This window comes from Priapulus caudatus, unplaced genomic scaffold, assembly GCF_000485595.1.
Source record: "Priapulus caudatus unplaced genomic scaffold, Priapulus_caudatus-5.0.1 Scaffold405, whole genome shotgun sequence".
Lineage (NCBI taxonomy): Eukaryota > Metazoa > Priapulida > Priapulimorpha > Priapulimorphida > Priapulidae > Priapulus > Priapulus caudatus.
In genome coordinates this window covers 83,048-108,843 of record NW_014577466.1, presented here as the reverse complement: position 1 = coordinate 108,843, position 25,796 = coordinate 83,048, and the positions used below count along the sequence as shown (strand labels likewise).

At 41.8% G+C, this 25,796-nt stretch overlaps 4 protein-coding genes across 11 annotated transcripts in view; 2 read left to right on the top strand and 2 right to left on the bottom strand.

Moving 5' to 3' along the window:
* The first annotated feature begins 17 nt into the window (after window positions 1–17).
* On the top strand, window positions 18–8,429 carry LOC106810032. Of its 6 annotated transcripts, none has more exons than XM_014813290.1 (10): window positions 360–537; window positions 827–862; window positions 1,597–1,803; window positions 2,043–2,207; window positions 2,518–2,641; window positions 3,066–3,198; window positions 3,433–3,523; window positions 3,715–4,192; window positions 4,623–4,697; window positions 7,648–8,429. In XM_014813290.1, exons 1-9 carry the CDS (start codon window positions 451–453, stop codon window positions 4,685–4,687), a joined length of 1,386 nt encoding a protein of 461 aa, XP_014668776.1. In that variant the 5' UTR covers window positions 360–450; the 3' UTR covers window positions 4,688–4,697; window positions 7,648–8,429. The 6 variants fall into 6 exon arrangements, with proteins under 6 accessions (XP_014668778.1, XP_014668776.1, XP_014668775.1 ...); XM_014813289.1 differs by lacking the exon at window positions 7,648–8,429 and adding an exon at window positions 4,940–6,966 and having other exon boundaries at window positions 4,623–4,693; XM_014813288.1 differs by lacking the exon at window positions 7,648–8,429 and adding an exon at window positions 4,940–6,966.
* A 1,834-nt stretch (window positions 8,430–10,263) lies between these two features.
* Window positions 10,264–13,860, bottom strand: LOC106810031 (synaptogenesis protein syg-2-like). Of its 3 annotated transcripts, none has more exons than XM_014813283.1 (2): window positions 13,590–13,860; window positions 10,264–13,211 (listed from the first exon to the last, which is right to left on the bottom strand). In XM_014813283.1, exon 2 carries the CDS (start codon window positions 13,108–13,110, stop codon window positions 11,689–11,691), a length of 1,422 nt encoding a protein of 473 aa, XP_014668769.1. In that variant the 5' UTR covers window positions 13,111–13,211; window positions 13,590–13,860; the 3' UTR covers window positions 10,264–11,688. The 3 variants fall into 3 exon arrangements, with proteins under 3 accessions (XP_014668769.1, XP_014668772.1, XP_014668770.1); XM_014813286.1 differs by having other exon boundaries at window positions 13,496–13,838; XM_014813284.1 differs by having other exon boundaries at window positions 13,505–13,838.
* Window positions 13,861–18,975: 5,115 nt separating this feature from the next.
* On the top strand, window positions 18,976–21,570 carry LOC106810026. Its single transcript, XM_014813275.1, has one exon. The coding sequence runs from the start codon at window positions 18,976–18,978 to the stop codon at window positions 21,145–21,147; it is 2,172 nt and encodes a 723-aa protein (XP_014668761.1). The 3' UTR covers window positions 21,148–21,570.
* A 310-nt stretch (window positions 21,571–21,880) lies between these two features.
* LOC106810034 overlaps window positions 21,881–25,796 on the bottom strand; it is a gene marked incomplete in the record, with an annotated part of 26,667 nt that continues 22,751 nt past the window's right edge. Inside the window, 6 exon segments of the mRNA XM_014813299.1 lie at window positions 21,881–22,401; window positions 22,491–22,581; window positions 22,831–22,954; window positions 23,278–23,464; window positions 24,346–24,437; window positions 24,818–24,917. Of these exon segments, the coding sequence (XP_014668785.1) occupies window positions 22,327–22,401; window positions 22,491–22,581; window positions 22,831–22,954; window positions 23,278–23,464; window positions 24,346–24,437; window positions 24,818–24,917 (669 nt within the window).

The window sequence follows — 25,796 nt, the reverse complement described above, 5'->3', positions numbered from 1 at the left end:
TTCGGCACCACTGAGCTGCCTCCTAGTGATGGAGGATAGCAACATGATGGGTCCGCCTTTTCTGGAAAAGTCAATGATCCTATCACTCAATGTTACTGGTGACATTTCACACATTTAATACATTTTAATATAGGAGTATATTTTTTTATACAATGTAATTATAGGGTTTCCAATACAGCTTAATATGCGTAATATGAATACTAATGACGTGAGCTATTAGTATTAATTCCTAGTAAATTTAACAAAGCCCGACAGATGGCAGGCAGACAAGTGGATAAGACTGTCACACAACGCTCTTTGCTTACAATTTTATTATATAATATACGCAGAATAGCCAGTCTAGTATCGTGACCGTGTATCAACAAACAAACTACCGATTTTACTTGCGTAGTAAAATCGATAACATATAATGCGAAATTTAGCGGCAGCAGTTATCGCGTAATTTCAACTATGGGCAGTAAGAAAACACCCTGTTCCACTGTCAGTTATTTGAAAAGTAGTTGGACGCCACTCAATAATGTAGAAACTAATGCACAGGTATTGATAATTCGATTCAGTGACAGTAAATTGTTGATCGCCTGCCAGGAATGATAACCATGATTTTTGCATGATTTTTTCAAACCAGGAGCCCTGGTTAAACTTAAAGTGCCACATGCAAAAATGCAATGCAAATGTACAAATTAAATTTTGCTATCTCGCCACTAGAGTTAGCACAGGCAATACTCAGTAAGTTTTAGGCACAGATTTTTTTTATCAATTTCTCAATTAGCATAAATAACGTTGAAATTGAATGAAAGTTGGAATATCTGGTTGTACCCAATTTTAGGTTTTTCAAGAGAGAAGAGCTCTGCTTGGAAAATGGGTAAGATAATTTGTTTCAGTGTATTGGACTGTGTATACATGTGTGTCTGTCTACATTGCAAGTGTCTGAATTTTAATAGTAAAAATTAATTGTTCACACAGTACATATTTAATTATATATTAGTATACTTTTTATCAGGAGTTAATAATAACAAATTGTCAATTGACAATTGACAATTTGTCATTATTAACTCCTGTTTTTATGGTAATTTATGCTCATTTTGTTTATATCGCATATTACGTTATATACGCACGTACGTGTTACACGATTATCAACATTATATAATGGGTGTACATGAGCATCATCAGCACTGAATCCTCATAGTGATCCTAAGCATCCTTATCCTATCCTTGCAATTTGCTTCATCTCTCTCTCTCTCTCTCTCTCTCTCTCTCTCTCTCTCTCCACTCTCTCTCGACTATCCCTCATACATCTCTCTCGTCCCTCACCCCCTCGCTTCTGCTTCTCTCTCGTCTTCTTTCCACTCTCGTTGCTTTTTTGCTCTCTCACTAGCCTACGCACTCTGCCTCTCTCCTCCGTCCGTCTCTGTCCTTGTCTAACCTCTCCTCTCTTCTCTCTTCTCCCCCGTCTCCCATTCTCTCTCTCTCTCTCATCTCTCTCTCTCTCTTCTCTCCCTCATTCTCGTCTCCTCTACTCCGGTTCATCTCCTCTGTCGTCTCTCTCTCTCTCTCTCTCTTGTCTATATGCTATATAAATGCATTCATGTTATGTAGTATGACATGTGGTCAGACGCGCAGCGTGTGATCATACTCGAAGACCTTATCGGCAAGCTGAGCTTATCGCATCTGGAAGCCATAAGAGTTCTGGTGGACCGCAGGCTACCAATCAAATGCCACGACTTTACCAGGCTGCTTCCTCGTGTACTTACGCTTCATATTCTATCGTACTTGGATCCACGGTCACTCTGCAGATGCGCCCAGGTGAGGTGCGCGCGTGTGTGTTAGTGCATCTGTGTGTGTGCAGCTCGAGCGGCATCTTTTCTAATTCTCTGATTTATAATTAATATAAATTATCTTGTGCCGCCCATGCTGTTTGATAGCGGCAAAGGCTTGTAATTATCTCCTCGCTCCCGTTCATGCAAGTATTCGATAAGCTTTGCTTAACCTTTGATTTTGTTTGTATGGTATGATCACGACCATGTGCTCATGTTCAAATCTAGGTGTGCTGGTCCTGGAAGTACGTGGCAGAACTAGACCAGCTCTGGATGCCGAAATGTATGAGGTTTGGATGGTTGCCTGCACCCACACCGAGCACACACGAGCCTGACGCCTGGAAGAGGTTGTACGCAAAACGCATAAAGGAACTGAATCTAACACGGCCAAAGGTGTGGAGAATAAAAGAACCGCGAACTTTTGTCTCCCAATTTACAGAATGAGTTTCACTGTAAGATTGAGAATCGGGGGTGACCTTGCCGCAGACACTCCTTGCAGAGTTGTTCGACGGGGTCGTTCTCTCTGTGCGTGTGGTGACTATGCTAAGTATGTCGGTATTTGTTTGCAAAACGATTTAATATCTTTTTCGCCATGCCGCAAAATCGCTTTCTCGGGATGTCGGCTAACAGCATCATGTATTTCAGTTACGTGATTACCCGTCCGTCATTCACCATTCACGCCTTTGCTATTGTTGTCGTGTAGCGGCCGTCGTCGGTGAAAACGTGCGATAGTGGAACCGGTCGAAAATCCACGAGACCTCAGTCATCGTGGTGCAGACCTAGGTCTCCCTCTCCCGACAGGAGGCCTCGAACACGACCTTCCTCAGGTACGCTGCCATCACGTAATATCACGAGAGCACAGCAACGTAATATTATTAATCTACGAAGCGATTCCAGCTTGGTGATTATTAATGAACAGAGTAGCACGAGAGCTCTACCAGTGCTTGAAAGAAGCTTTCGTGGTGGAAAGAACATTGTCCTCAATAGCTGAATATGAGAATTAGTAGCTGGTAGGCAATTTAGTTGGTTAAGAAGAAGCTGTTTGTCATTTTGGACTTAGTATCATTATGTGTACAGTGCGTAAATGTTTGTAATGTGTATTATATATCACAAAGAGAAAATAGGGAGTTGTGCACTCGTTACTGTAAACTTTTCTCATATATATATATATATATATATATATATATATATAAATATACATATATATACAGTATTTTACATCTGACGTGTTCTATATTTCTCTCTATATAGCAACCGATGCTGTTGTAGAGAAAAATCAGAAAAACAAAGTGCCTCCATGGAGAGACAGTGACCCACACCCTACAGACACATTACGCATGAACTACCTGGATAATGATATGCTGGCTTCTAGCAAGCACTACATGTAAATATCTAGTGAAATAGAAGTGTCCGGCATTGAGATAAGAACAGTTATGAAATTTGGTAATGGCCATGAGATTGGAAGTCGTTAAATTCGAATAATTTCTCACTTTCAATGATTCTGTTATGTTTTCTATGTAAGATAATGCTTTGTTGCATCAACAGGTATGTATTATTGTATGTATCTATAGCATTAACAACTATTGTTTATAGCCATTGTTATTTTTTATATATATAGGGCCATAAAAACGAAACTCAAAGCTGCTGCTACAGCAATCAATGCTACAACTAAACTTATGGCAAAGCATAGTGATCATATCTCTGACAAGGTATGTATGCCCTGTATGCAACCCTCATTCATTCTACTGTATCCAATCATCATGCTCTGCATTCAAACTCATTAATTCCAACTTTTTTTAAATCTAGCATTTTAATATTTTGTTGTTAATTTAGCTGTTGATACGTTCTATCAGCCATGCATTTGCCATCAGCTTTCTCTCTCTCTCTCTCTGTTTTGCAGGCACTTGCCTTGCCATCTTCAGGTGGAGGTGACGTGGCATCTTCCCTGACAGTGACACCACTCAGAAGAGTTAAACCAAAATCAGTCATCAATGCAACTGGCAGTGGCGACGCCCAGGCCACCGAAATAGCTTCTGGTGACGATCACTTGTTTAGCAGCCGCATATCGTTGCCCGCTAGTCCAGCTGCAAATACTGAGGACAAGTTGTCAGCATCTGCTCTAGGTGGCGCCACTCTCGACGCATCTTCGATCTCGTCACAGAAGCTCTTGGAGCTCATGAGGCAGTTTGCTGTGGCTAGCATGGAGCTAGCGCCAGCAGCGGGGAAAGATTCTGACATACCGCTATCAGGCAGACAGATGGCGCCACTGCTCAGTCTTCCTGCCGCTGGGGTTGGCAAGCGCCATAGCCGGCAGATTTCGAACGCAATAGATCACCGTGAGAGCAGTCGGTTATCTTCCACGCTGGTGCCTGTTGACGGTAAAAAATGCCTCCTGTAACCTTTCACTCCCATCTTGCTCTCATCTAGGGCAGGTAGATGCACAAACTAAATGCTCTTTGGCGTCAGACTGTCGTCAACCTAAACCTGTCGGCATTTAAATCTCCAGCAGTAGCTGTGGTCTGCAGAGTCAACACGTGCCTTCTATTGTTATGTGTATTTGCCTAGTTTGAGAAGCCGAATACAAATACATATGATCTTCAGGCAGTACAACTCGGATCATGACACGTATGAAAAAGCAGGTGGGGTGGGGGGCTACCTGTGCAACGCAAATACGTACAAAACGAGGTAAAATGGATAACACTAACTAACTGTGGTCACAAAGATAATAGAAATTCCACGTGATATGGCATTGAGATGTGTTGTTGGTTTTAATGCAAGTGAACTGCACTAATGGTTTTGCTGCTTCAGGTGTGGAATCTCTGCGGAAGCGGGAGTGGAAAATTCCAGCATATACGGCAGAGGATTCGGACTGACTAAGTGCAAGTATATATGATTAAATTGAATGTGAATCTACAGAAGTAGGAAACAGTGTTTGAATCTCATCATCATCAAAAACGTGATGGACACAATGATTTCATTGAGCTGTTTATGTGAGGTCGTCAGATGGAGCTTATAGAGTTCTTATACGTATTTATATTGTACTTCTAGCTATAGTTATAGACACCTATCCATCCGTCACTGTTATTTGCATAATTATAATGGGTTTTTCACTCATGGCATGTTAGGGGCAATTGAAAGACACGTTGTGAGGTTGAAGCTGGACGTAAGGGAATTGTAGTACAAATTCAGTCATTCACACATAGAATCATGGCAAAACTACAAGTCTACCTAAACTACACATGAAAAGTGAATAGTAATGGAAGGAAAAGAAGTTAACATTGTGCTTTGGAGGTCGCATATATCAGTGGGTCAAAGGGAAAATTTTGGATAGTAACGAGCAGACGGTTCAACAGTCCCATGAGAAGAGAAGCATCCATGTTTCTGTTCTGGTGTTGAAATTACATTAACTTACCACTTTTGTGCAAAGACTTCCGTGACAATTCGACCTTTAAAGTCGGTGTTTAAGCACGTGTTTTCATAACAGACGTAAGGTAAAGCTAAGTTGGTACGCAAGTTTATGTAAAAGACAAATTCTTTACAGTAAAGTTAAACATGTAAAGTATATTGGAAAAGGGGTGGCACTCAAAATTCCCCTATATATTCTTTATAATTTGAAGCCTGTTGATTTCTGGCAGCATATATGAATACACTAAGTAAGGGCATGTCAGTGATCCATAAGAGACACAGAAGCAATGGAGGTATCTTAACTGTGTGTAATATACGCTTAGCTAATTGGCCCATTTATATGCTATCCTTTCTGCTGTGTTGGGTTAAATGCTATATCAGGATCAATTTACCTTCTTTGGGGTACGGCCCGGGTCTTCCATTATAAACCTATTAGGAAGTCAATGTGTTTTTCTGATTAGTTCTTATGTAACAAAGGAGATTTATGCTAAATATAAAAAGCAGACAAGAAATGGATTGGTGACTTGTGGATGATGCTAAGAAGAAAAATCTATATTTAGTGTGATTCCAGTCACAAGTCCTATAGTGATCTCGGGCATGCCAGAATTAAACACCAAACATTGAACGGTGTGCCTAAGACAATTTGTAAATTATACACCGTGCAATCAAGCTGAACAAGGTACAGTAAAGTATTTGAAATGTACAAGTGGTTGTGCCTTTTACCAAACATCCATTTATTGACTTTAATCTCATTCATTCCATGCCATCACATTCCGCGCTAGGTGAACTTTGTACACTGTTGGTTGGTGTGAGCATAGTGTGGGCGGCTGTGATACGTCATATTCCATATCGTTCAGCCAACAGGCATTTCCTATGCATATATATATGTCAGGTACCTATAGATGTATTTTATTAGTCATTATTGCAACGTCATTATTGCGTATTGAGGCAATATTGGGACACAATTTCAGATATTTTTTGGTGGAGATTATATTTAACCAAATTTCAATGTGAATATTGTTTTTGTTAGATTTAGTATTGTAAAACATTTTAGAGGGTTTCTGGTATTGACATTGTTGTACAATTCGTGTATGGAACTATAAACGGCTGTGTTATAGGAAACAGAGAAGAACATGTCTCACAATCAGATTGTGGGTACAGTGGCACTGTTGGCATGCCTCTGATTGCTCACATGAAGTAAGATTTCTAATTGGAAGGGACAGTAATGCATAGTTGATCATCTTAAACATCACTACACAATTCATCAAGTGGGTAAAAATGTGCATTTGGGCCAGCACTGGCCTAATTCCAAGTGTATGTAGATCAATTTGGCACCAGTGGTGTGTAATGTATTGGATTAGTGCTAGCTGATGGTGACATTGCATATCTAGTGCGGAAACAAAACAAATTTCCATGCTAGTTCCTGTCAATATTATGATATAGGAATATTTACATAAGAATGTCATTTTGTTATTATCGTGATGGTTTTTATATGTGAAGTATTTCCAGTTGTATTGAGAGTTTTTAAACTACACAAGAGTCAGTAGATAATTGGTTTTTCCGCTGTCTATTATCTTGTTCACATTCAACAATTCGGTTACTTCTTGCTGTTTGTTAAGACATTTCCATCTAATTACACAATTAACTTTGTGTAGTCGATCTGCTTTTTACCTCTAGTGTTTTAGTTTTACAACTATAAGCCATTTTATAATACCGACGTAAAAATAAAAATGCATTTCTGTGAAAATTTATTGTTCAGTAGGCCTACCTATTTTGGTACAGTGTGATTCACAAGAAGGCCACTTACACTATTTCCTCATTTAACCATTCCACAACAGTGGCGTAGCTAGGATTTTTTCAGCAGGGGGGCACTGGGGGGGGGGCCTTACATTTTCGTGGGGGGCACAATATATAAATTTTCTTTGTATTATACTGTTCTAACGACATTGTTTTTAATTCAATTTTTTTTTCATGAAGCATGAGTTTTCAGTGGGGGGGCACCTGGGGGGGGCACAGAAAATTTGTTGGGGGGGCTCGTGCCCNATGATCTCGTGAAGCAGGAAGATAAACGAACAACAACAACAACAACAATTTTGCTGCTTCAGGTGTGGAATCTCTGCGGAAGCGGGAGTGGAAAATTCCAGCATATGAGGCAGAGGATTCGGACTGACTAAGTGCAAGTATATATGATTGAATTGAATGTGAATCTACAGAAGTAGGAAACAGTGTTTGAATCTCATCATCATCAAAAACGTGATGGACACAATGATTTCATTGAGCTGCTTATGCGAGGTCGTCAGATAGAGCTTATAGAGTTCTTATACGTATTTATATTGTACTTCTAGCTATAGTTATACTTATAGAGACCTATCCATCCGTCACTGTTATTTGCATAATTATAATGGGTTTTTCACTCATGTCATGTTAGGGGCAATTGAAAGACACGTTGTGAGGTTGAAGCTGGACGTAAGGGAATTAGAGTACAAATTCAGTCATTCACACATAGAATCATGGCAAAACTACAAGTCTACCTAAACTACACATGAAAAGTGAAGAGTAATGGAAGGAAAAGAAGTTAACATTGTGCTTTGGGGGTCACATATATCAGTGGGTCAAAGGGGAAATTTTGGATAGTAACGAGCAGACGGTTCAACAGTCCCATGAGAAGAGAAGCATCCATGTTTCTGTTCTGGTGTTGAAATTCCATTAACTTACCACTTTTATGCAAAGACTTCCGTGACAATTCGTGTTTAAGCACGTGTTTTCATAACAGAAGTAAGGTAAAGCTAAGTTGGTACGCAAGTATATGTAAAAGACAAATTCTTTACAGTAAAGTTAAACATGTAAAGTATATTGGAAAAGGGGTGGCACTCAAAATTCCCCTATATATTCATTATAATTTGAAGCCTGTTGATTTCTTGCAGCATATATGTATACACTAAGTAAGGGCATGTCTGTGATCCATAAGAGACACAGAAGCAATGGAGGTATCTTAACTGTGTGTAATATACGCTTAGCTAATTGGCCCATTTATATGCTATCCTTTCTGCTGTGTTGGGTTAAATGCTATATCAGGATCAATTAACCTTCTTTGGGTTACGGCCCGGGTCTTCCATTCTAAACCTATTAGGAAGTCAATGTGTTTTTCTGATTAGTTCTTATGTAACAAAGGAGATTTATGCTAAATATAAAAAGCAGACAAGAAATCGATTGGTGACTTGTGGATGATGCTAAGAAGAAAAATCTATATTTAGTGTAATTCCAGTCACAAGTCCTATAGTGATCTCGGGCATGCCAGAATTAAACACCAAACATTGAACGGTGTGCCTAAGACAATTTGTAAATTATACACCGTGCAATCAAGCTGAACAAGGTACAGTAAAGTATTTGAAATGTACAAGTGGTTGTGCCTTTTACCAAACATCCATTTATTGACTTTAATCTCTTTCATTCCACACCTTGTGTTGGCGCTAGGTGAACTTTGTACACTGTTGGTTGGTGTGAGCATAGTGTGGGTGGCTGTGATACGTCATATTCCATATCGTTCAGCCAACAGGCATTTCCTATGCATATATATATGTCAGGTACCTACAGATGTATTTTATTAGTCATTATTGCAACGTCATTATTGCGTATTGAGGCAATATTGGGACACAATTCCAGATATTTTTTGGTGGAGATTATATTTAACCAAATTTCAATGTGAATATTGTTTTTGTTAGATTTAGAATTGTAAAACATTTTAGAGGGTTTCTGGTATTGACATTGTTGTACAATTCGTGTATTGAACTATAACCGGCTGTGTTATAGGAAACAGTGAAGAACATGTCTCACAATCAGATTGTGGGTACAGTGGCACTGTTGGCATGCCTCTGATTGCTCGCATGAAGTAAGATTTCTAATTGGAAGGGACAGTAATGCATAGTTGATCATCTTAAAAATCACTACACAATTCATCAGGTGGGTAAAAAAGTGCATTTGGGCCAGCACTGGCCTAATTCCAAGTGTATATAGATCAATTTGGCACCAGTGGTGTGTAATGTATTGGATTAGTGCTAGCTGATGGTGACATTGCATATCTAGTGCGGAAACAAAACAAATTTCCATGCTTGTTCCTGGCAATCGTATCATATAGGAATATTTACATAGGAATGTCATTTTGTTATTATCGCGATGGTTTTTATATGTGAAGTATTTCCAGTTGTATTAAGAGTTTTTAAACTACACAAGAGTCAGTAGATAATTGGTTTTTCCGTTGTCTATTATCTTGTTCACATTCAACAATTCGGTTACTTCTTGCTGTTTGTAAAGACATTTCCATCTAATTGCACAATTAACTTTGTGTAGTCGATCTGCTTTTTACCTCTAGTGTTTTAGTTTTACAACTATAAGCCATTTTATAATACCGACGTAAAAATAAAAATGCATTTCTGTGAAAATTTATTGTTCAGTAGGCCTACCTATTTTGGTACAGTGTGATTCACAAGAAGGCCACTTACACTATTTCCTCCATTCCACAACCATTAGTGCATTACATACATAAGTTTGGTTATCAGCCTGAATATTTATTACATGCTGTAGCAGAAAATAACAGGAATGCACATCATATTACTACATTCTTGGGAATTTGTATGAAGTTTGATGGGTATATAATTTATAAAACATTTTCCCTGCTTGTAATAATATATTAAAGCATGGAAATTATCTTTACAAAGTCAGATGATGAGGATGTTGGAATTCTTTTAAGTGATCACAGCTTTAAATTGTAAAATATATATTAGTTCGTTGATAAAATACACTTGTATAGATAATTACACTATAAATGATCTCATCAACAAATAGAGGGTTAAGACAAACTTNTTTAGTTTACAACTAAAGCCATTTTATAATACCGACCTAAAAATAAAAATGCATTTCTGTGAAAATTATGTCAGTAGGCCTACGTAAACCTCATTTTGTACAGTGTGATTTCACAAGAAAGCCACTTACACTATTCCCACTATTTCCTCATTTAACCATTCCACAACCATTACATACATATAAGTTTGGTTATCAGCCAGAATATTTATTACATGCTGTAGCAGAAAATAACAGGAATGCACATCATATTGCTACATTCTTGGGAATTTGTATGAAGTTTGATGGGTATATAATTTATAAAACATTTTCCCTGCTTGTAATAATATATTAAAGCATGGAAATTAACTTTACAAAGTCACATGATGAGGATGTTGGAATTCTTTTAAGTGATCACAGCTTTAAATTGTAAAATATATATTAGTTCGTTGATAAAATACACTTGTATAGATAATTACGCTATAAATGATCTCATCAACAAATAGAGGGTTAAGACAAACTTCCAACAGTAAACTGCAGCAGGTTCAAGTAATTTCTATATGCTACCATTGCGCATGATTAAAGTCAGTAATTAAAATTAATTAATAACGTTGACAGCACGTACAAACATGACCTAATATGCAAAAACAGCCTATCTACGTCACATAATCATTTGTTTATCAACATAATAAACAATGTCCCTTCAATTATAAAAATTCTAGTGATACAAAATATAACTATGAAATGTATACAATAGTAAACATTCAAATCAGATGCAATTCAATGTGACATTTAATCATAAGATAAAGCTAGAATTTCATTTAAAAGTTATTATACTACAATACAATTTCAGGTATCTAATTAGATTCCCTCCCCTTGCGATTAGGCAATAGCAAACCATTGTGATATCATGGGAAACCTGTGAGATTGCCAAGAGTTGGTGTAAAAAGTTATTTACTGAACTGCAGCAAGTGCTTCAACTTGTGACACAGTTGAATGCTGCCGATACATGCAGCAGACTCATTATCCTATAATCCTACTATTATGCACTAACACTTTACACGGTAACTAACTATTCTAATAAAATAGTAATATTAATTATATTACTGTGGATTTGTCTGATACCATTGGCAACAGCTGAGAACCACTGGTTACTAGCAATTCTATCAGTTTCATGTCAATACAGGACAAATCACTACTTGCAATGGTAGTGGACGGAACTAAACAAAACCAGATGACAAGGAAAGTACTTTCTAACACAGGATTTGGGCCCGGATAACCGGGCTACATGAAAAACTAGAATATGTACAAACTAGCAAATATGTCACAAACATCAAAAGCAAACTTGTTACAGACTAAAACCCTTACAGGTAATTGATGTCCTATTACAAAAGACTCGACAGTTGCACATATTTGTTGTGATAACTGTGAGCTTGTAGTCAATTATGCCAATTTAGCCAACAATCCATGAGTCGTGACACTCATTTCAAAGTCATTTTCTCATTTTAGTCGCTCTAAAATACTGAACAAAAATCACAAGTTACACATCAACAAAAGTTTTGTTTCATTTCATATCACTAAGGGTTCTCACAATAATCTATGAAACCAGTGAAAGAAGGTTCTATGACATATATTATACCGCAGTGTTGGGTTTAACTTCTGAGTACACTGTCTCTTCCCCTTTCCGAGCTGGCACTGCACCCTCTGTGCCTTTCGTGAGGTCAAGGTCAGCGTATGTCAGTCCCTCAACGTTGCGGTCAGAGGGCTCGTCATGATTGGACTGCTTCACGTTGTAAACAGCTTCGTACTCTTGAGCTAGCGGATGCTTAGGTTTCTTAGCCTTCTCCGGCTTAACGCTGCGCTCCTCCTCCGCCGGTGTTTCGTCTGCCATAAACTTCGTCTCAGGGGTGGGAACTCTGTCCGGTGTCTTCGCATCCAGGCCTGCATTGCTCGCACCTCCCTCCTCGTCGCCATTACTCGTGCCTCGTTTGAAGCAGCACATCTTCCTGTAGTACGCGACACCGACGACGATGGCAAGCACGATGAATGCGACTACGATGGGAATGGCGACCGCAGCAGCGGTCGAGCTTTTCGCGCTGACGGATATCGTCAACGTGTTGGACTTGCCAGCTCCGTAAGCATTCGACGCCTCGCACTTGTAAACGCCGGCGTCTTCGATCGTTACCGTTTTCTGGAATTCTCTGCTGGTCGAGATGGGTTGATTGTCTTTGAACCATTTGTATGCTGGCTGCGGATTTCCTTCCACGCCGCAGCGCAAGTACAATTCATCGCCTTCGACGAGGGCACTGCCACCGGCCAGGATGGTAATATCACCCGACGTGCTCATGAATTGGATGTCGAAAGTCACCTGCGAGCCAGTCACGTTGACCTTGTCGTGCAGAAACACGTTGCACTTTAGCAGCTTCGCATTCTCGCTGACATCAAACGTGCGCTCAAGTCTGCTCACTGTGGTTACCTTTGAAGCATCTGAGCCAGGCACTTGTTCCTCTGTGGCAGACGAGCTGATGTCGTTCTCACCGAGCATCCACGTGATGGCTGCCCCCGGATTGCTGTTCTCCGCAGTGCAGCTGAACGACTGCATATCATCAGCTGAGAATGAAACCGTGCCACCAGACGGCACTACCGCACCATTTTGTGATATGAAAACTTTTTCAGGTGGCACCAAAACAGACACATCAGCTGACCTTGACTTTACATCGTTGCCTTCGACAACCCTACTCTCACATAAAAACTCTGCATTATCTTCCCTGAAGTTGAGGTTGTTAATTATCAAGTTATAGTTTCCGTTTGTGTTTGCTATGTCTTCATACTCATACCGTTGTTGATCATTGGGTACAAATCCAATGCCACCTCTATACCATTTCACATAGACTGTACTGCCAGGTGCATAGTTGGGATCGAGCATGCACTTCAAAAGCACCATTCCACCTTCTACTTCCGATACAGACGAAGGTTCTTCCACAAACTGTGCTGTGACTATCTGCCCAGCGAGCAATGTTACTGCAACCCATGTAAAACACGTGATTTTATCCATGATGACTGTACTGTAGTGTAGTCACTTGTGCCTAGGCTGAAGTAATCACGATGCGTCGATAGTAAAGAAGTCCCGTTATTCCACGATGCGGTTTCTTTTTCCTAGTCAAATGCAACGGAAGTTATTAATATTAATAATAATATTAAGGGTTTATTCGCATGAGTCTATGACATATTCACCGTGGCCAACTTGTCCAGTAGGCAGTATTGCGTGTTTTATCCTGGCAACGCTGCACTTGTGCGACTCGAACACGCCTTTGTAAATTCTAGTAATACAGTACTACCGCTTAAAATCGAGAGACTTCCTTTGTGACAAAGTTATATGTCACTCTCGCGTCACTCTGCCGTGAGTACTGACTGTTCAATACATAAATCAATACACATACGAGGCTCACTTGTTTTTGCTTGCGGTGTTGTTCCCCCGGGGTTATTTGAATATTAAGGCCTACTGTCTGACGGTCAAAGTCCAATGTTATATACCTGTTGTGTTGGTAGAAATGCGATCCGCAGAGGTCAGACCGTTGACGCCTTGGTACAGTATTCGAGAACAACTCAATATCAAGTTATCGTCGGATGTCCGCTCTGCTAAATACAGGTCTATGGCGTCCAGTATAGTCACTAGGCTCCGGTGGTATAGTTCCTGGCAACGATTTCGTAATCACCAATACACAAGTAGTCGAAATACTTTCAAAATGACATCACAAGATTAACAACAATTTAGCGGACCTAGGTTCTACGTTCTACCAAATGCGCATGCGCCAGGTAAATTTTACGTTGCAGTTAGGGGGCGGGGGCTCGGGAGTGGTCTAGTGCATGTGCTCCAACCGTGACCATCCATCCGGCGTGAATGACTGCGTGTGTGTGTCACAGTTGTGTGTGTGTGTGTGTGTGTGCGCGCGCGCGTGTGTGTGTGCGCGCGCGCGTGTGTGTGTGCGCGCGTGTGTGTGTTTGTGTGTAGGGGGGTGGGGGTGCATGCGGGCGGGCCGCCGTGCGTGCGTGCGTGCGCCATGTGTGTGTGCATCATGGATTTAATTCGTGCGTGCGTGTGCGCGCGTGTGTGTGCGTGCGTGCTTGTATCTATATGTGCATATATCGATCTATGTATATATTTGTTTGTGTATGTGTTTCCGGGCGCGCGTGCGTGCGTGCGTGCGTGCGTGTGTGTGCGAGCGTGCGTTCGTGCGTACGTGCGTGCATGTGTACATAGAAACGCTATAGAGAATGACACCCTGTCACACCCATGCATGCCCTGGTAAGAACGCGCGATGACACAGAGCCCCAAATAAATGCCCCCAACGTTTAACGGCCCCGTCGCCCATTGAGGGCACGTTACGGGGACGCATGACGTCACCAGGACATCCGTATATGGTCACGGTACGTACGCAAACACGTGCTACAGGTGGTGACGCAAAGGTGGTTCGGCCATGCGATGTGAAAGTACACGCACGTAGGTTAGTCACGCCTAAACTATCTATCAGGAACTCGCAGCGTCATATTGCAAGTTTACCGTCTAGCGTTTTGTGTGCTTATCGCGCGAGTGTCCTATCCCAACCAGGCCACGAGACCGTATAACGCCGTATATACATAATTCTTTCGTTATATTGCCGCTTATTGGAGCTAGCGGTGTGTGCACGTGCTGTACGAGCCACGTATATAGATCCTATTATATCAGGAGTGAATAATAATAGTCTATAATAATATAATAATAATAGTCTATAATAATAGAATAATAAAAGTCTATAATAATAATTTATCATAATAATATTCGATTATTATTCACTCGAATTCTATACGTTCATTAGTTCGTTTAGATGACAGCAATTATAGAGTTTTGACAAGCTGGAATGAAAGTATATTACATATCTGAAATAAATATCATGTATATATATATATTATATATATATATTTATTTATTTATTTATTTATTTATTTATACTAGCAATTAAAGTACCCGTCCAATGGACGGGTGTTGGGTTGATGTAATGGATCAATAAGCGGAAGTCACTGCATGCATGCGGGCAATTAGCATTGTTGAAAGAAGAAAGTGACGAATGGATGACAGGTATTTGCGGTATAATCATAGCGGTATAATCAGTTTAATTTTCATAAAATGATAAGAGTGATAGAGACATATATCGCGATCATTGATCATATCTATAGAGACATGCAGTTATGAATTGTACCAAGTTCGGATGATTATAGGTGCCGTTCCATGAGGAATTGTGAGCATGCTGCGGCATTTGGGTCATCTGTGAGAGTGGCACGCCTAGCTGTTGGTGTGCAGATGAGTAAAATCTACATCTTGCAAATTAATTAAAGAGCTATATATAGGGGATTTCTTCAGAGTAGCATCAATTAAGCGTGTGTGCCATATGTTGCTATGTTTAGTTTACTGTAGTAAACTACAGTGAACATATAAAACTATCTACAGTATTTTATATTAGTATTAGGAAACAAATATGTTTGGAAATATGTTTTGGAAAACAAATATGAATTTGAAATGAAATTGATACAATTCAATACAATTTCAATTTGAATTTGAAATATGAATTTGAAAAACAAATATGTTTTGGAAACCCGAAATTACGATCTAACGAAAACCGAGAGATATGGCATATATTTTTTTGCGGGCAAAACAGAGAATATGGCCCACCTCGATCGTACCCCTCACAACATTACAGATTGTGTATAACGATTATAAGAGATACATTACGATATAACGTAATAATTACAAAATGTACAATATAACAATAAACGAGTATAATGATTGTATACGGTCTTTGGCACTATATATATATATATATGGCTATATTTGGCACTATATGGCCTCGTCAAACCGGGGTCAAACCCCGCGATTCACATGGACAGGAAAGAGAATATTGGATCTCCTATCCTGTCTCTTCACTTTGTCAGTAGAAAGAAAGACTTGGGGTCAGTCTAGAGAAGATCACCGGCAGCAATAGAAATAGACGGCATACATTCGACTGTGGTTCCGCTGCATATACATGTACAAAGTACATACAGTACGCATCGTCTTTTGATGGTTGGTCACCATTTTGCTATTTTTGGTGTATTGGAGTGAATTCCGGAAATATTTCAATATGTGGCTATTCTTGCGAGTGCTGTCAGGTGCGATTGGTAACTTCACATGATTTGGAGATGATAATATAGCTTGAGACATTCGACTGGTTAGTTGCACTCATCGAGGTTTACCTGGTGCATATACTAAAGACAAAGTACTAACTACTATTGAACGACAGACTGTTTATTGACGTTAGCGTTAGATTTCTCGCAGCCTAGCTGGCCTGCAGCTGGCTGACCTTAGCCCGCCGAGGCTGTGCGACTGATTGTCTATACAGAGTTGAACGTGTAATACAAAGTGTAATACAACGTTGTAATACAAAGTGCAATACAAAGTGTAATACAAAGTTGTAATACAAAGTGATTAGCAAGACCGTTTCTTAGAGCTAGCTGGCCTGGGTGAAGTTTATTTACACTCATTATGTACGTACCTAGCTCTAGTACTATAGCCCGCAGATCGCTGCCTGCGGCAGCGATCCGCGGGCTATAGTACTAGAGCTAGTACGTACCCTTCTCGCTTCGGGTTGAGAGGGTCTATGTCAATCTCCCTGGATACTGCCGGAATGTACCCTTATCTACCTCGCCTACCGTACCTCGCCTACTCCACTAACGAGTCTAGGGCCTAGGGAGTTGGCTACGCCTACTCCCTAACCGGGCTATAACCCTAACCATAACCCTAACCATATCAGATAGTTACCAGGGTATATATGTTCCGGTATACCAGACCGTACCCAGGGTACGCCAGTACCCAGGGTACGTTCCGGCAGTACCCAGGAAGACATAGACCCTATTAGCCTCACTACGTGCAACAGTCGTAGAGCCTGGTCGGGCCATAGATATTATATACGGTATCAGGACAAATACCCCCCCGCCCGGACAATCATCCCCCGGACAATTACCCCCCGGACATTTACCCCCTGGACAATCATCCCCCGGACATTTACCCCCCGGACATTTACCCCCGGACAATTACCCCCCGGACAATTACCCCCCAGACATTTACCCCCGGACAATTACCCCCTGGACATTTACCCCACGGACATTTATACCCTTCTCCCCACGTTCTCCCCTCCTCCTCCACCTCCTCCTCTCCTCTTCCTCCTCCCTCATTCACCTCTTCTCCTCCTCTTCTCCTCCTCCTCCTCACCTTTTCCCCCTCCTCCTCCTCCACCACCTTCTCTCCCTCCTCCTCCTCCTCCACCACCTTCTTCCCTCCCCCCCGACCTCCTCCCTGTATCAGTGTTCAACAATGAATAATAAACAACAAGTGAGTAAATGTCCGTGGCCGGGGGTGATTGTCCGGGGGTAAATGTCCTGGTGGTAATTGTCCGGAGGGTAAATGTTCGGGGGTAATTGTACCGGGGGGTAATTGTCCGGGGGTGATTGTCCTGGGGGTGATTGTCTGGGGGTGATGTCGCGAGGGTGAATAGCATGGGAGTAATTGTCCGGGGTAATTGTCCGGGGAGTGATTGTCCGGGGGGTATTTGTCGTAGAACAATTATATACAAACATACGTGTTTGTAGGCCTATATATCTATGATCGGGCCATGCAAGCTCTACCAGTGTGGTCCTTTGTTCCACTAAAGGTATATCTGCTGCGGACCCAAAGTCTACATACCACTGTCACATATACTAATATACACAGACAATATAAAAGTAATATATATATATATAGATATATATATAATTATATATATATACATGATATATATAAATTTCTGTGACATCCAACTATAAAATCATAGCCATGTGGGTGCATTTTGTGAACACTTGATGGGAGGTTGAGGTACTATAGACCATAGAAAAAGTGGATGCATCTAATACTAGGGGAACGAAGGGGGAAAGTCGAGTGAGAGTAGAAGCTAGGCAGGTGCTTATGCCTATCCCAGACTGCTCTACTCTGTTTCCAACCCCTACTCCACTTTCCATCATTCTCTTCTTCCCTCCAATCATTTCCTTCTCCACCAACGTTTTTAATTCTCTTCCATTTCACTCTGGCATCATTCATCTCTACCCTCCCATCTTTTGCTCATCCTCTGATCCTCCAACCTTCTTTATTCTTGTATCCTTCAGGGCCGTAAGCTGAGCAAATTCCTAGAGGGGGGCAGTGGCCTGATCCACGATTTCAAGGAGGGGGTGAGTAACGGTTTGGGGTCCTCCCACAGAAAATTTTGGAAATGTAGATTGCAGATGGTATTTGAGGCACTTTTGAGTACATGTACAGCCTTCATTCTGACTACGACAATTCTCTTTTAGTAGAACAATTTATTTTGTTTATTTTGCTCTTAAGGGGGGGGCAGCCAAATCTAGCACTGATCTAGGGAGGGCAGCTGCCCCCTCCCCCCCGCAGGCTACGGCCTGTCCTTTAATTACCTCCCTTTCCCACTTCTGTATGCTTCCTCTTCCTATACCGCCACCATATATATGTACCTCTCTACCTATACATTCTATCCAACTGTCTCAATATCTCTACTGTCTCGCTTCTCTCCTCTTTCTCCTCTCCCCCATCCTCCTCGACAACCACATTTCCTACGCTATATCCTCCTCCACCTTCCTTCACTACATCTACTCCCTCCTCAATATACCTTAAATTCTGTTATCATCCATCTGCCAGCTCCACTCTCTATACCTTTCTCTTCTTTCCCTGCCCTCGATCTTCTCTTCACCTATCATAAATATACAACGAAAATTTTAATTTAGACTGCTGCTTTAAAAAATGCAAATGAATTCTCGATCTTTAGATGCTTGCCAAGACGTAGCTGTTAATTCAGCATAAACTGCCAACATGATATCTGCCGGCAGCGAGGTGGTATCCCGTGACACGGATGCGGTCGTCGTCGATTTCCAAGCCACGGTCGACGCGACAACAGGCGAGGTACCCACCAACGAACCGGAGAACAAGAGTCTGCTTGTGGCCGCCGAGAAAGGCAACACGGCGTTAGTCGTGAAGCTGCTGGAAGCCGGTGCCGACGTACGGCACAGCGACGGCAGCGGCTGGTCGGCGCTCCTGCACGCGGCGGAAGCCGGCCACGCGGAGACGGTCGCCGCGCTGCTGGGCGCGGGCGCGCACGTGCGCCACGCGGCTCGCGACGGCGACACCGCGCTCATCCTCGCCGCGTGGGAGGGCCACGACGACGTCGTGCGGAGGCTGATCGCGGCCGGCGCGGACGTCAACCACGCCGACGCGACCGGCTGGACGGCGCTGATGCGCGCGGCGGAGTCGGGCATGACGGAGACGACGAGGCTGCTGCTGGACGCAGGCGCGGACACGCACCGCGCCGACGACGACGGGTGGACGGCGCTGACGAACGCCGCCTGGCGGGGGCGCACGGAGACGGTGGCCATGCTAATATCCGCCGGCGCGGACGTGCATTACAGCGGCCCTGACAAGATGACAGCTTTCCAGTGGGCAGCCAATTACGGCCACAAAGAGATTGTGACTTTGTTGATCGACGCCGGGGCGGCGGACAGAGCTGCCGACTTCAACTTTGCGTATGACAAGGCCGTCGATAATGCCCACAAGAGGGCGCTTAATAAACACTTTCGCCTGACTGCCGGCGTGCTGCTGTCGCATCACATCCTGCAGGGTTTGCCCGCAGCGTGCTTCGTCGAGTCGGACGATTGCCGCATGACTGCGTCGGGCGAAGGCGTGCGCTCCGTGAGAACCCTGATGAATCTCTGGAAGTTGCCGTGCTTGGGGAAATTGAAGCATCGGACGGAGTGCGACGAGGTTAAGGCGGCTGTCATGGAGTTGATTCAGAGCTTGTGCGCGGAGATGCGTACCCTTGACCGCAACCTTGACTGCGAGCCCATCCTGGTGGGCAGCACCGCTAATGGGACCAAGGCTGGGCTGCCCGACGAATTCGATTTCATCTTCGAGATTAAAAAGCTCTATGGGAAAGTCAGGGTTGAAAGAACCAAAAGCAGTGGTGCAGTCCAGGTGTACAAGAGGTGGCTAATGTGCATGAAGGACTACATATCAGTCGAAATGAAGGAAACGTTTGTGAAAATATTATGCAAAGCGATGTCGAATGTAATGAGCACATTGGGAACTTCTTTAAAAATTTGTAAAAACGTGCAAATCTGTGAGTGGAACAAAGTTTGCACGACTTTTAATTTTATGTTTACACAGGGTATTTTTTACAAAAATCTGATGTTGTCGATAGATGTCACACCAGCTATAAGAATTCAAGGTCTACCGCATAATGTGCAACCGAAATTTCCGAAAAACTTTCACTACCACGTCGTGCCAAAGCCCATGAGTGCCTCAAATAAACACTGGTTCGTGTGTACTGCTCAGGCAGAGAACAATTACATTCTCGGACTTCCAAAAATATTTAAGCAAGCCGTCGTCGCTGCGAAAGCCTGGTTAAATCCGATAACGCAGGATTGCGATCTACGCTACCAAGACGTAGTGGGCAACGAACACCTGAAGGAAGATACCGACGTACTAAACTTGAATGCTTACAACATTGATGCCGTGAGGCTGTTCATTGCCACTCGACGTCAGCCGAAAAGCCTCATCGATTCGTACCTGCTCAAGTTGTCTGTGATCCACGTCTCGTCGTGCGTATCGCTCGACGCACAGCAGTCCGAGGAAGAGCAGTTACACGCGATCATGCGCGAGATGTTCGCCTACGTGAAGACGTGCGTGACGGAGCGCAACATGCCACACCCTTTCATCAGGGAATTCAACGTTCTCGCGGAGGACGCCGGCAAATTAGTGGAGCAGGTGCCGGCTCTTTATCTGAAGCGACGCTGCCTAGAGGAGTTGCTCTCGCGCCTCGACAGTGGCCAGCTCGTCAGCCCGGCGGGACTTCTGCAGCTGAGCGCCGACGAATTGTGGGCGGAGATGGAGGCAACGGTGACGGCAGAACACCCTCGCATCGATCCGGATCAGCTTTCGAGAAACGTTCGCTCGTGGTTCGCGCGCGTTTGGAATGAACTGTGTAACTAGTGGTGCGAGGCCTCGGATAAGTGATGGTCTTGTTCCGACACCGATCTCAACCTCTGCCAGAATCACATTTTATAATTGCAGAGCTCTAGCAGCAGAAGCTACTCTTATACAGGCGTGGGTTCATACGTGTAATCATTTATTGCTGTTTGCCAAATGAAACGGTCAGACATTTATACACTTTTTTCGCAGCTTAATCGAACTACACGAGTTTAGTATTGTTGTGATAAACTCAAGTATTGTCCTCTTATATAAATTGAATCTCTTATATCATTGAAATGTATGTACACAGATTTTATATTGGTATATATTTGATATTCATAGAAAGTATTTTAGCCTCAATATGGTGTTGCTTTTCAACATTAAAATGACTAGGTCACGTGCTGTAATAAATAAGGATTTTGCCATTTTTGGCTCAAACATTAAGTGCTCTTGAGACTATTTGTTCGCGAACTCTTATAATAGCTAATTGCATATGCTTAGACGTGTGAAAAACCAGAATCCAGAGGTCCAGAACAGTTTTGATAGTGGATTGGTCATTCGGTGTGAATACAGCCTTAATCATTTAAACTTTAATTAATGCCACCGACCCTGTGTGCATGTTTCAGTTGTCGTTCCATTTCCAATTTCTTTTGATTCTTTGTCGGATTTTTAAAATATTAACTTATGAGATGTGCCCCTTCAACGTTTTCTCACAGGTATAACGTTATAAATGATTAAAAATACAAAATCAGAATTGTTAGATGTGACATGAACAGTTTAATTTTCAACAAGCAACACTAGCTAACAAAGGCCATATTCTATTTCCATCACACAACTTACTCATTGATTTATTTAGAAATGTTAGTAAATACAACAGTACATCTATTATCTCGTAGTATATTATTGGTATAGAAAAACGCCCTATAACAATTTACCATAAATTACAATTTCACATTGAAAACAATGTTTAATATCTTTATATATTATTGCTAGCTGTCAACTACAAATCTCGTAATTCTTCCTCACCAACTGATTAACCTTATCTTGGCAAAAAAATTATACACAATGTCCCGATAGTTTTCAGAAAACTGAAGAGAATACTGATTGATTGTAAATGATGACCTTACAGGAACAGCCCATGATTACTGAGTCATGACAAAGCCTATGGGTAACCAAGCCATGACCAGATGCACCACAGCCTCACTTGACAAGGCTGGAGCTTTCAGGCATGTCTCTGATGGGGAAATCCAATAGCATCTGACCCAATGCCTTACCCTAGTAAACAAAAAAGAACATGAGCTACCACGAATAGCAATGTTAATAGCACAGACCTGTGCGTAACAATATATAATAGCGATAAATACCTGTGGATCCGTTCGCAGACTGGCAATACCTCCTCCACCCAGGCAGTTCTTCAGAAGGAAATTAAATCCATGGATTCCAGGTACATCATATCTGCAGCATTTAATGGCGACTTTTAAGACAACACTCGGTAGTAAATGCTACATGAATTTCATCACCTCACTGGAGAAGCAATAATGTCAACAATTATGCAGCATTATCAGTAACTAATAGGTATATCAACAGGGTATACTAATGGTAGTACTACTATCTCCCTAGATGGATACTTTGTAATAGGGAAACTCAATAATCTCAACTGCACTTGCATTGTTCTATGTTCTACTAGTAATCTAATCAAATTACCTGATAACTCGGTCATTTTCTGGCACGCTGTCTTCATATAAATGACTAAAGTAATTTTCCACTGCCTGTGCTGTCAAAGACTGCTGAAGATACGGGAGGTAGGCCGGATGTCTGGCTACCACGCCTGTAATGCCACATAGTTCCATAATTGCCTTTTACAAGGTGACAAGGCTACGCCAATAATCATTAGAAGTTTGTTTAGAAGTTGCTAAAACAGTTTTGTATGGATCTACGAGAAATACTGCACTTAATTGTGACTTCTTAAAACAGCCACATTGCAAAATTCTATAATGCCACCTATTGCATAGAAATAGCTGTCATCACAGATGCACGAGTCTCGAGTGAGCAAAAACAACTTGTGCTGTAACTGTTGCAATTTATGAAAGATCCTAATACAATGAAACGACTTTAAAAAATTATAATCTAGCTTCGACAAGCTGAGCATACCGATATTGGCATTGTTGCCCTTGTCGCCACTGCGAGTAACTGCCAAATCCTCCAACCTGTACGTATGGGAACCAGACACTGGGGCTGCCAAACCATCATACTTGTTGCCGGCCGAATGGCTTACAACCTCCTCCGTCATTGTAGGCTTGTATGTCTCTACGAATTCCCCATTCATGTGAATGTCAACCTGCTCAGAGAGAAGTGGGAGAGAAAGAGCGACAGGAATAGAAAGGAAGACGAGATGAAGAGAGAGAGAGAGAGCGAGAGAGAGAGCGAGAAAGAGAGAGAGAGAGAGAGAGAGAGAGAGAGAGAGAGAGAGAGAGAGAGAGAGAGAGAGAGAGAGAGAGAGAGAGAGAGAGAGAGAGAGAGACAGGAGGAGAGAGAGAGAGAGAGAGCGGCGAGAGAGAGAGAGAGAGAGAGAGAGAGAGAGAGAGAGAGAGAGAGAGAGAGAGAGAGAGAGAGAGAGAGAGAGACAGAGAGAAAGCAAGAGGGTGGATGGATGGGAGTAATGAGGGGATGCCACACATTAGCAACAGATAATCTAAAGAAGAACTAGCAGTTCAATCTGGGCTGGAAACCACTTTAACACGTAGGCCTACTACTACATAGCAATGTAACATGTCTATAAAGCCTAGTTAGAATTACAAGTAAATACGATCTGTGTTGAAATTAGGTGAAACATACAAGGCGCAAAACCATACATATCTACAAGACACGCATCACGCCACATTAAAGAAATAATATGGCTATCTAATCTGCACTATTGGTATGTGCTAGAGTAACTGATACCTTGTGTTGTTTTGAAGTTTACCCGCTTCGGTCGTTGCGATTCGAATTATCAGCAACTGCTAATAAAGGCAGATGATTTGCAATTGAATATTTAATTCCTAACCAGATATGAAATTGGAGAAACTAATATGAACATGGCAGCATATTTACATACTTATAAACCACACAAGTTGTCAGTTATTCTAATATGAATTAGATAGCGATATTCTTACATTAAATGTGTCATGCCTGGCAGTGTCTAACAGCTTAGCAGGTATGCTGGCCCTGCCCCGATCGTACCTTGAATACTTTCTTATCATGAAGGAATGAAAACAGCTTCAGGACAGGTGCAACTCGAGGTCTCCCTCCAACTATAGTAGTGAGTCCTGGTGCTGTAAGTACAAATTCATATATGACTATACCAATGAAAAACTATTCACACTTAATATCACAAATTTTAATGCCAAGAGCCATCAAAGAAAAGGTTTACACTAACGAAAAACTATTCACACTTAATAACACAAACTGTAATGCCAAGAGCCATCAAAGAAAACGTTGTAGAAAACATAGGGATTCGTGAGCATTTTTGCGATAGCAAATACTTGCTAACGGCACCATCATGATTGCCTCTGTAGATGCCGTGAAGGGAGTGGCGCAACACAGCAAACCTACCGCAGATCTTGTCGTTACCATAATGCTAGAAAAAGTACAATTGAATTTGGTTTTGCACCTCAGCCAGAAGCAGGAGGGGACTTGTATAAAGTAGTCTCACCCATGCCAGTACCAGCAGGAGCAATCTCCCGTACGAACACTTCAAGAGCCTTTTTCTGCTGATGATGAACAGCCAGCCAGAGAGCCACCTCCCTCGATGCCTAATAACGAAAACAAAACTCAATGACTCATGGGTAACTGGTATTGTTGGGAAATAACATGTAAACGTATAGCCTAATGTATAATTGTATGAATATGTACTCTTGGTGATATGTAGATTGTGAATGTGTAGATATGTATGATGTGTAATCTCGGAGGTAGGGGGGAGTGACTTTTTATAGATGTTTATGATAATTGCTACATTGTGTGTGGGTTCGGGGTTTTCGCGACGGAGAGAGAGTGGTACCGGGAATGCAAGATAGGGAAGGCAGATTGAAAACGAGTGTTGACGGAGAAGGTTGTAGGGAGTGTTAATGAAAGGAAAGTAGAGTGACTCAGACTGTACGGAGTGTGTATACTAAATAAACCAATGAGTGATATATATATATATATATTTAGAGTGTTCACTGTTCAGTATCAATGAAAGAGTGTGTGATAGAACATAGATGATGGAACCGGCACAGGCGAGATTAAGATTTCGCAAAAGGTATACAGCAATTTATGAGCCACAATTTTTACGCCAAGAGCTAATTTGTTAACTATATGCTTGAGAGCAGCTACAGAATAATATTCGTGCTTATGGAATGTATTAACCTAAATGCTCTATGTGGCAGGGATAGAACCTATTTGGCTCAGTTTATACCTTCAGATCTGCAGATGCCATTGGCCCATACATATCTTCTGATCCTAGCACTGCAACATTCACTTCGGTGAAGTCTTCAAGCTTCAATGCTTTAAACAAGGTTCTGCATCTATTTAAAAAAAAGATAAGGGATAAGATAATAAAAAAGTTAGCAATATAACAGTGACTATACATTATATATGTACACAGGGCCCTAGCTAGGATTTTTTTTCCTGTAGCCAAACAATTAGCCAGAATC

What these genes read in the sequence shown, in the direction of transcription:
- LOC106810026 (XM_014813275.1), top strand. Translation starts at nt 18,976, where the DNA reads ATGATATCTGCCGGCAGCGAGGTGGTATCCCGTGACACGGATGCGGTC.
- LOC106810031 (XM_014813283.1), bottom strand. Translation starts at nt 13,110, where the DNA reads ATGGATAAAATCACGTGTTTTACATGGGTTGCAGTAACATTGCTCGCT.
- LOC106810032 (XM_014813290.1), top strand. Translation starts at nt 451, where the DNA reads ATGGGCAGTAAGAAAACACCCTGTTCCACTGTCAGTTATTTGAAAAGT. An exon ending in GAGCTCTGCTTGGAAAATGG is followed by an intron (nt 863 to 1,596) that starts GTAAGATAATTT and finishes CATGTTATGTAG; the next exon opens with TATGACATGTGGTCAGACGC. An exon ending in TGAATCTAACACGGCCAAAG is followed by an intron (nt 2,208 to 2,517) that starts GTGTGGAGAATA and finishes GTTGTCGTGTAG; the next exon opens with CGGCCGTCGTCGGTGAAAAC.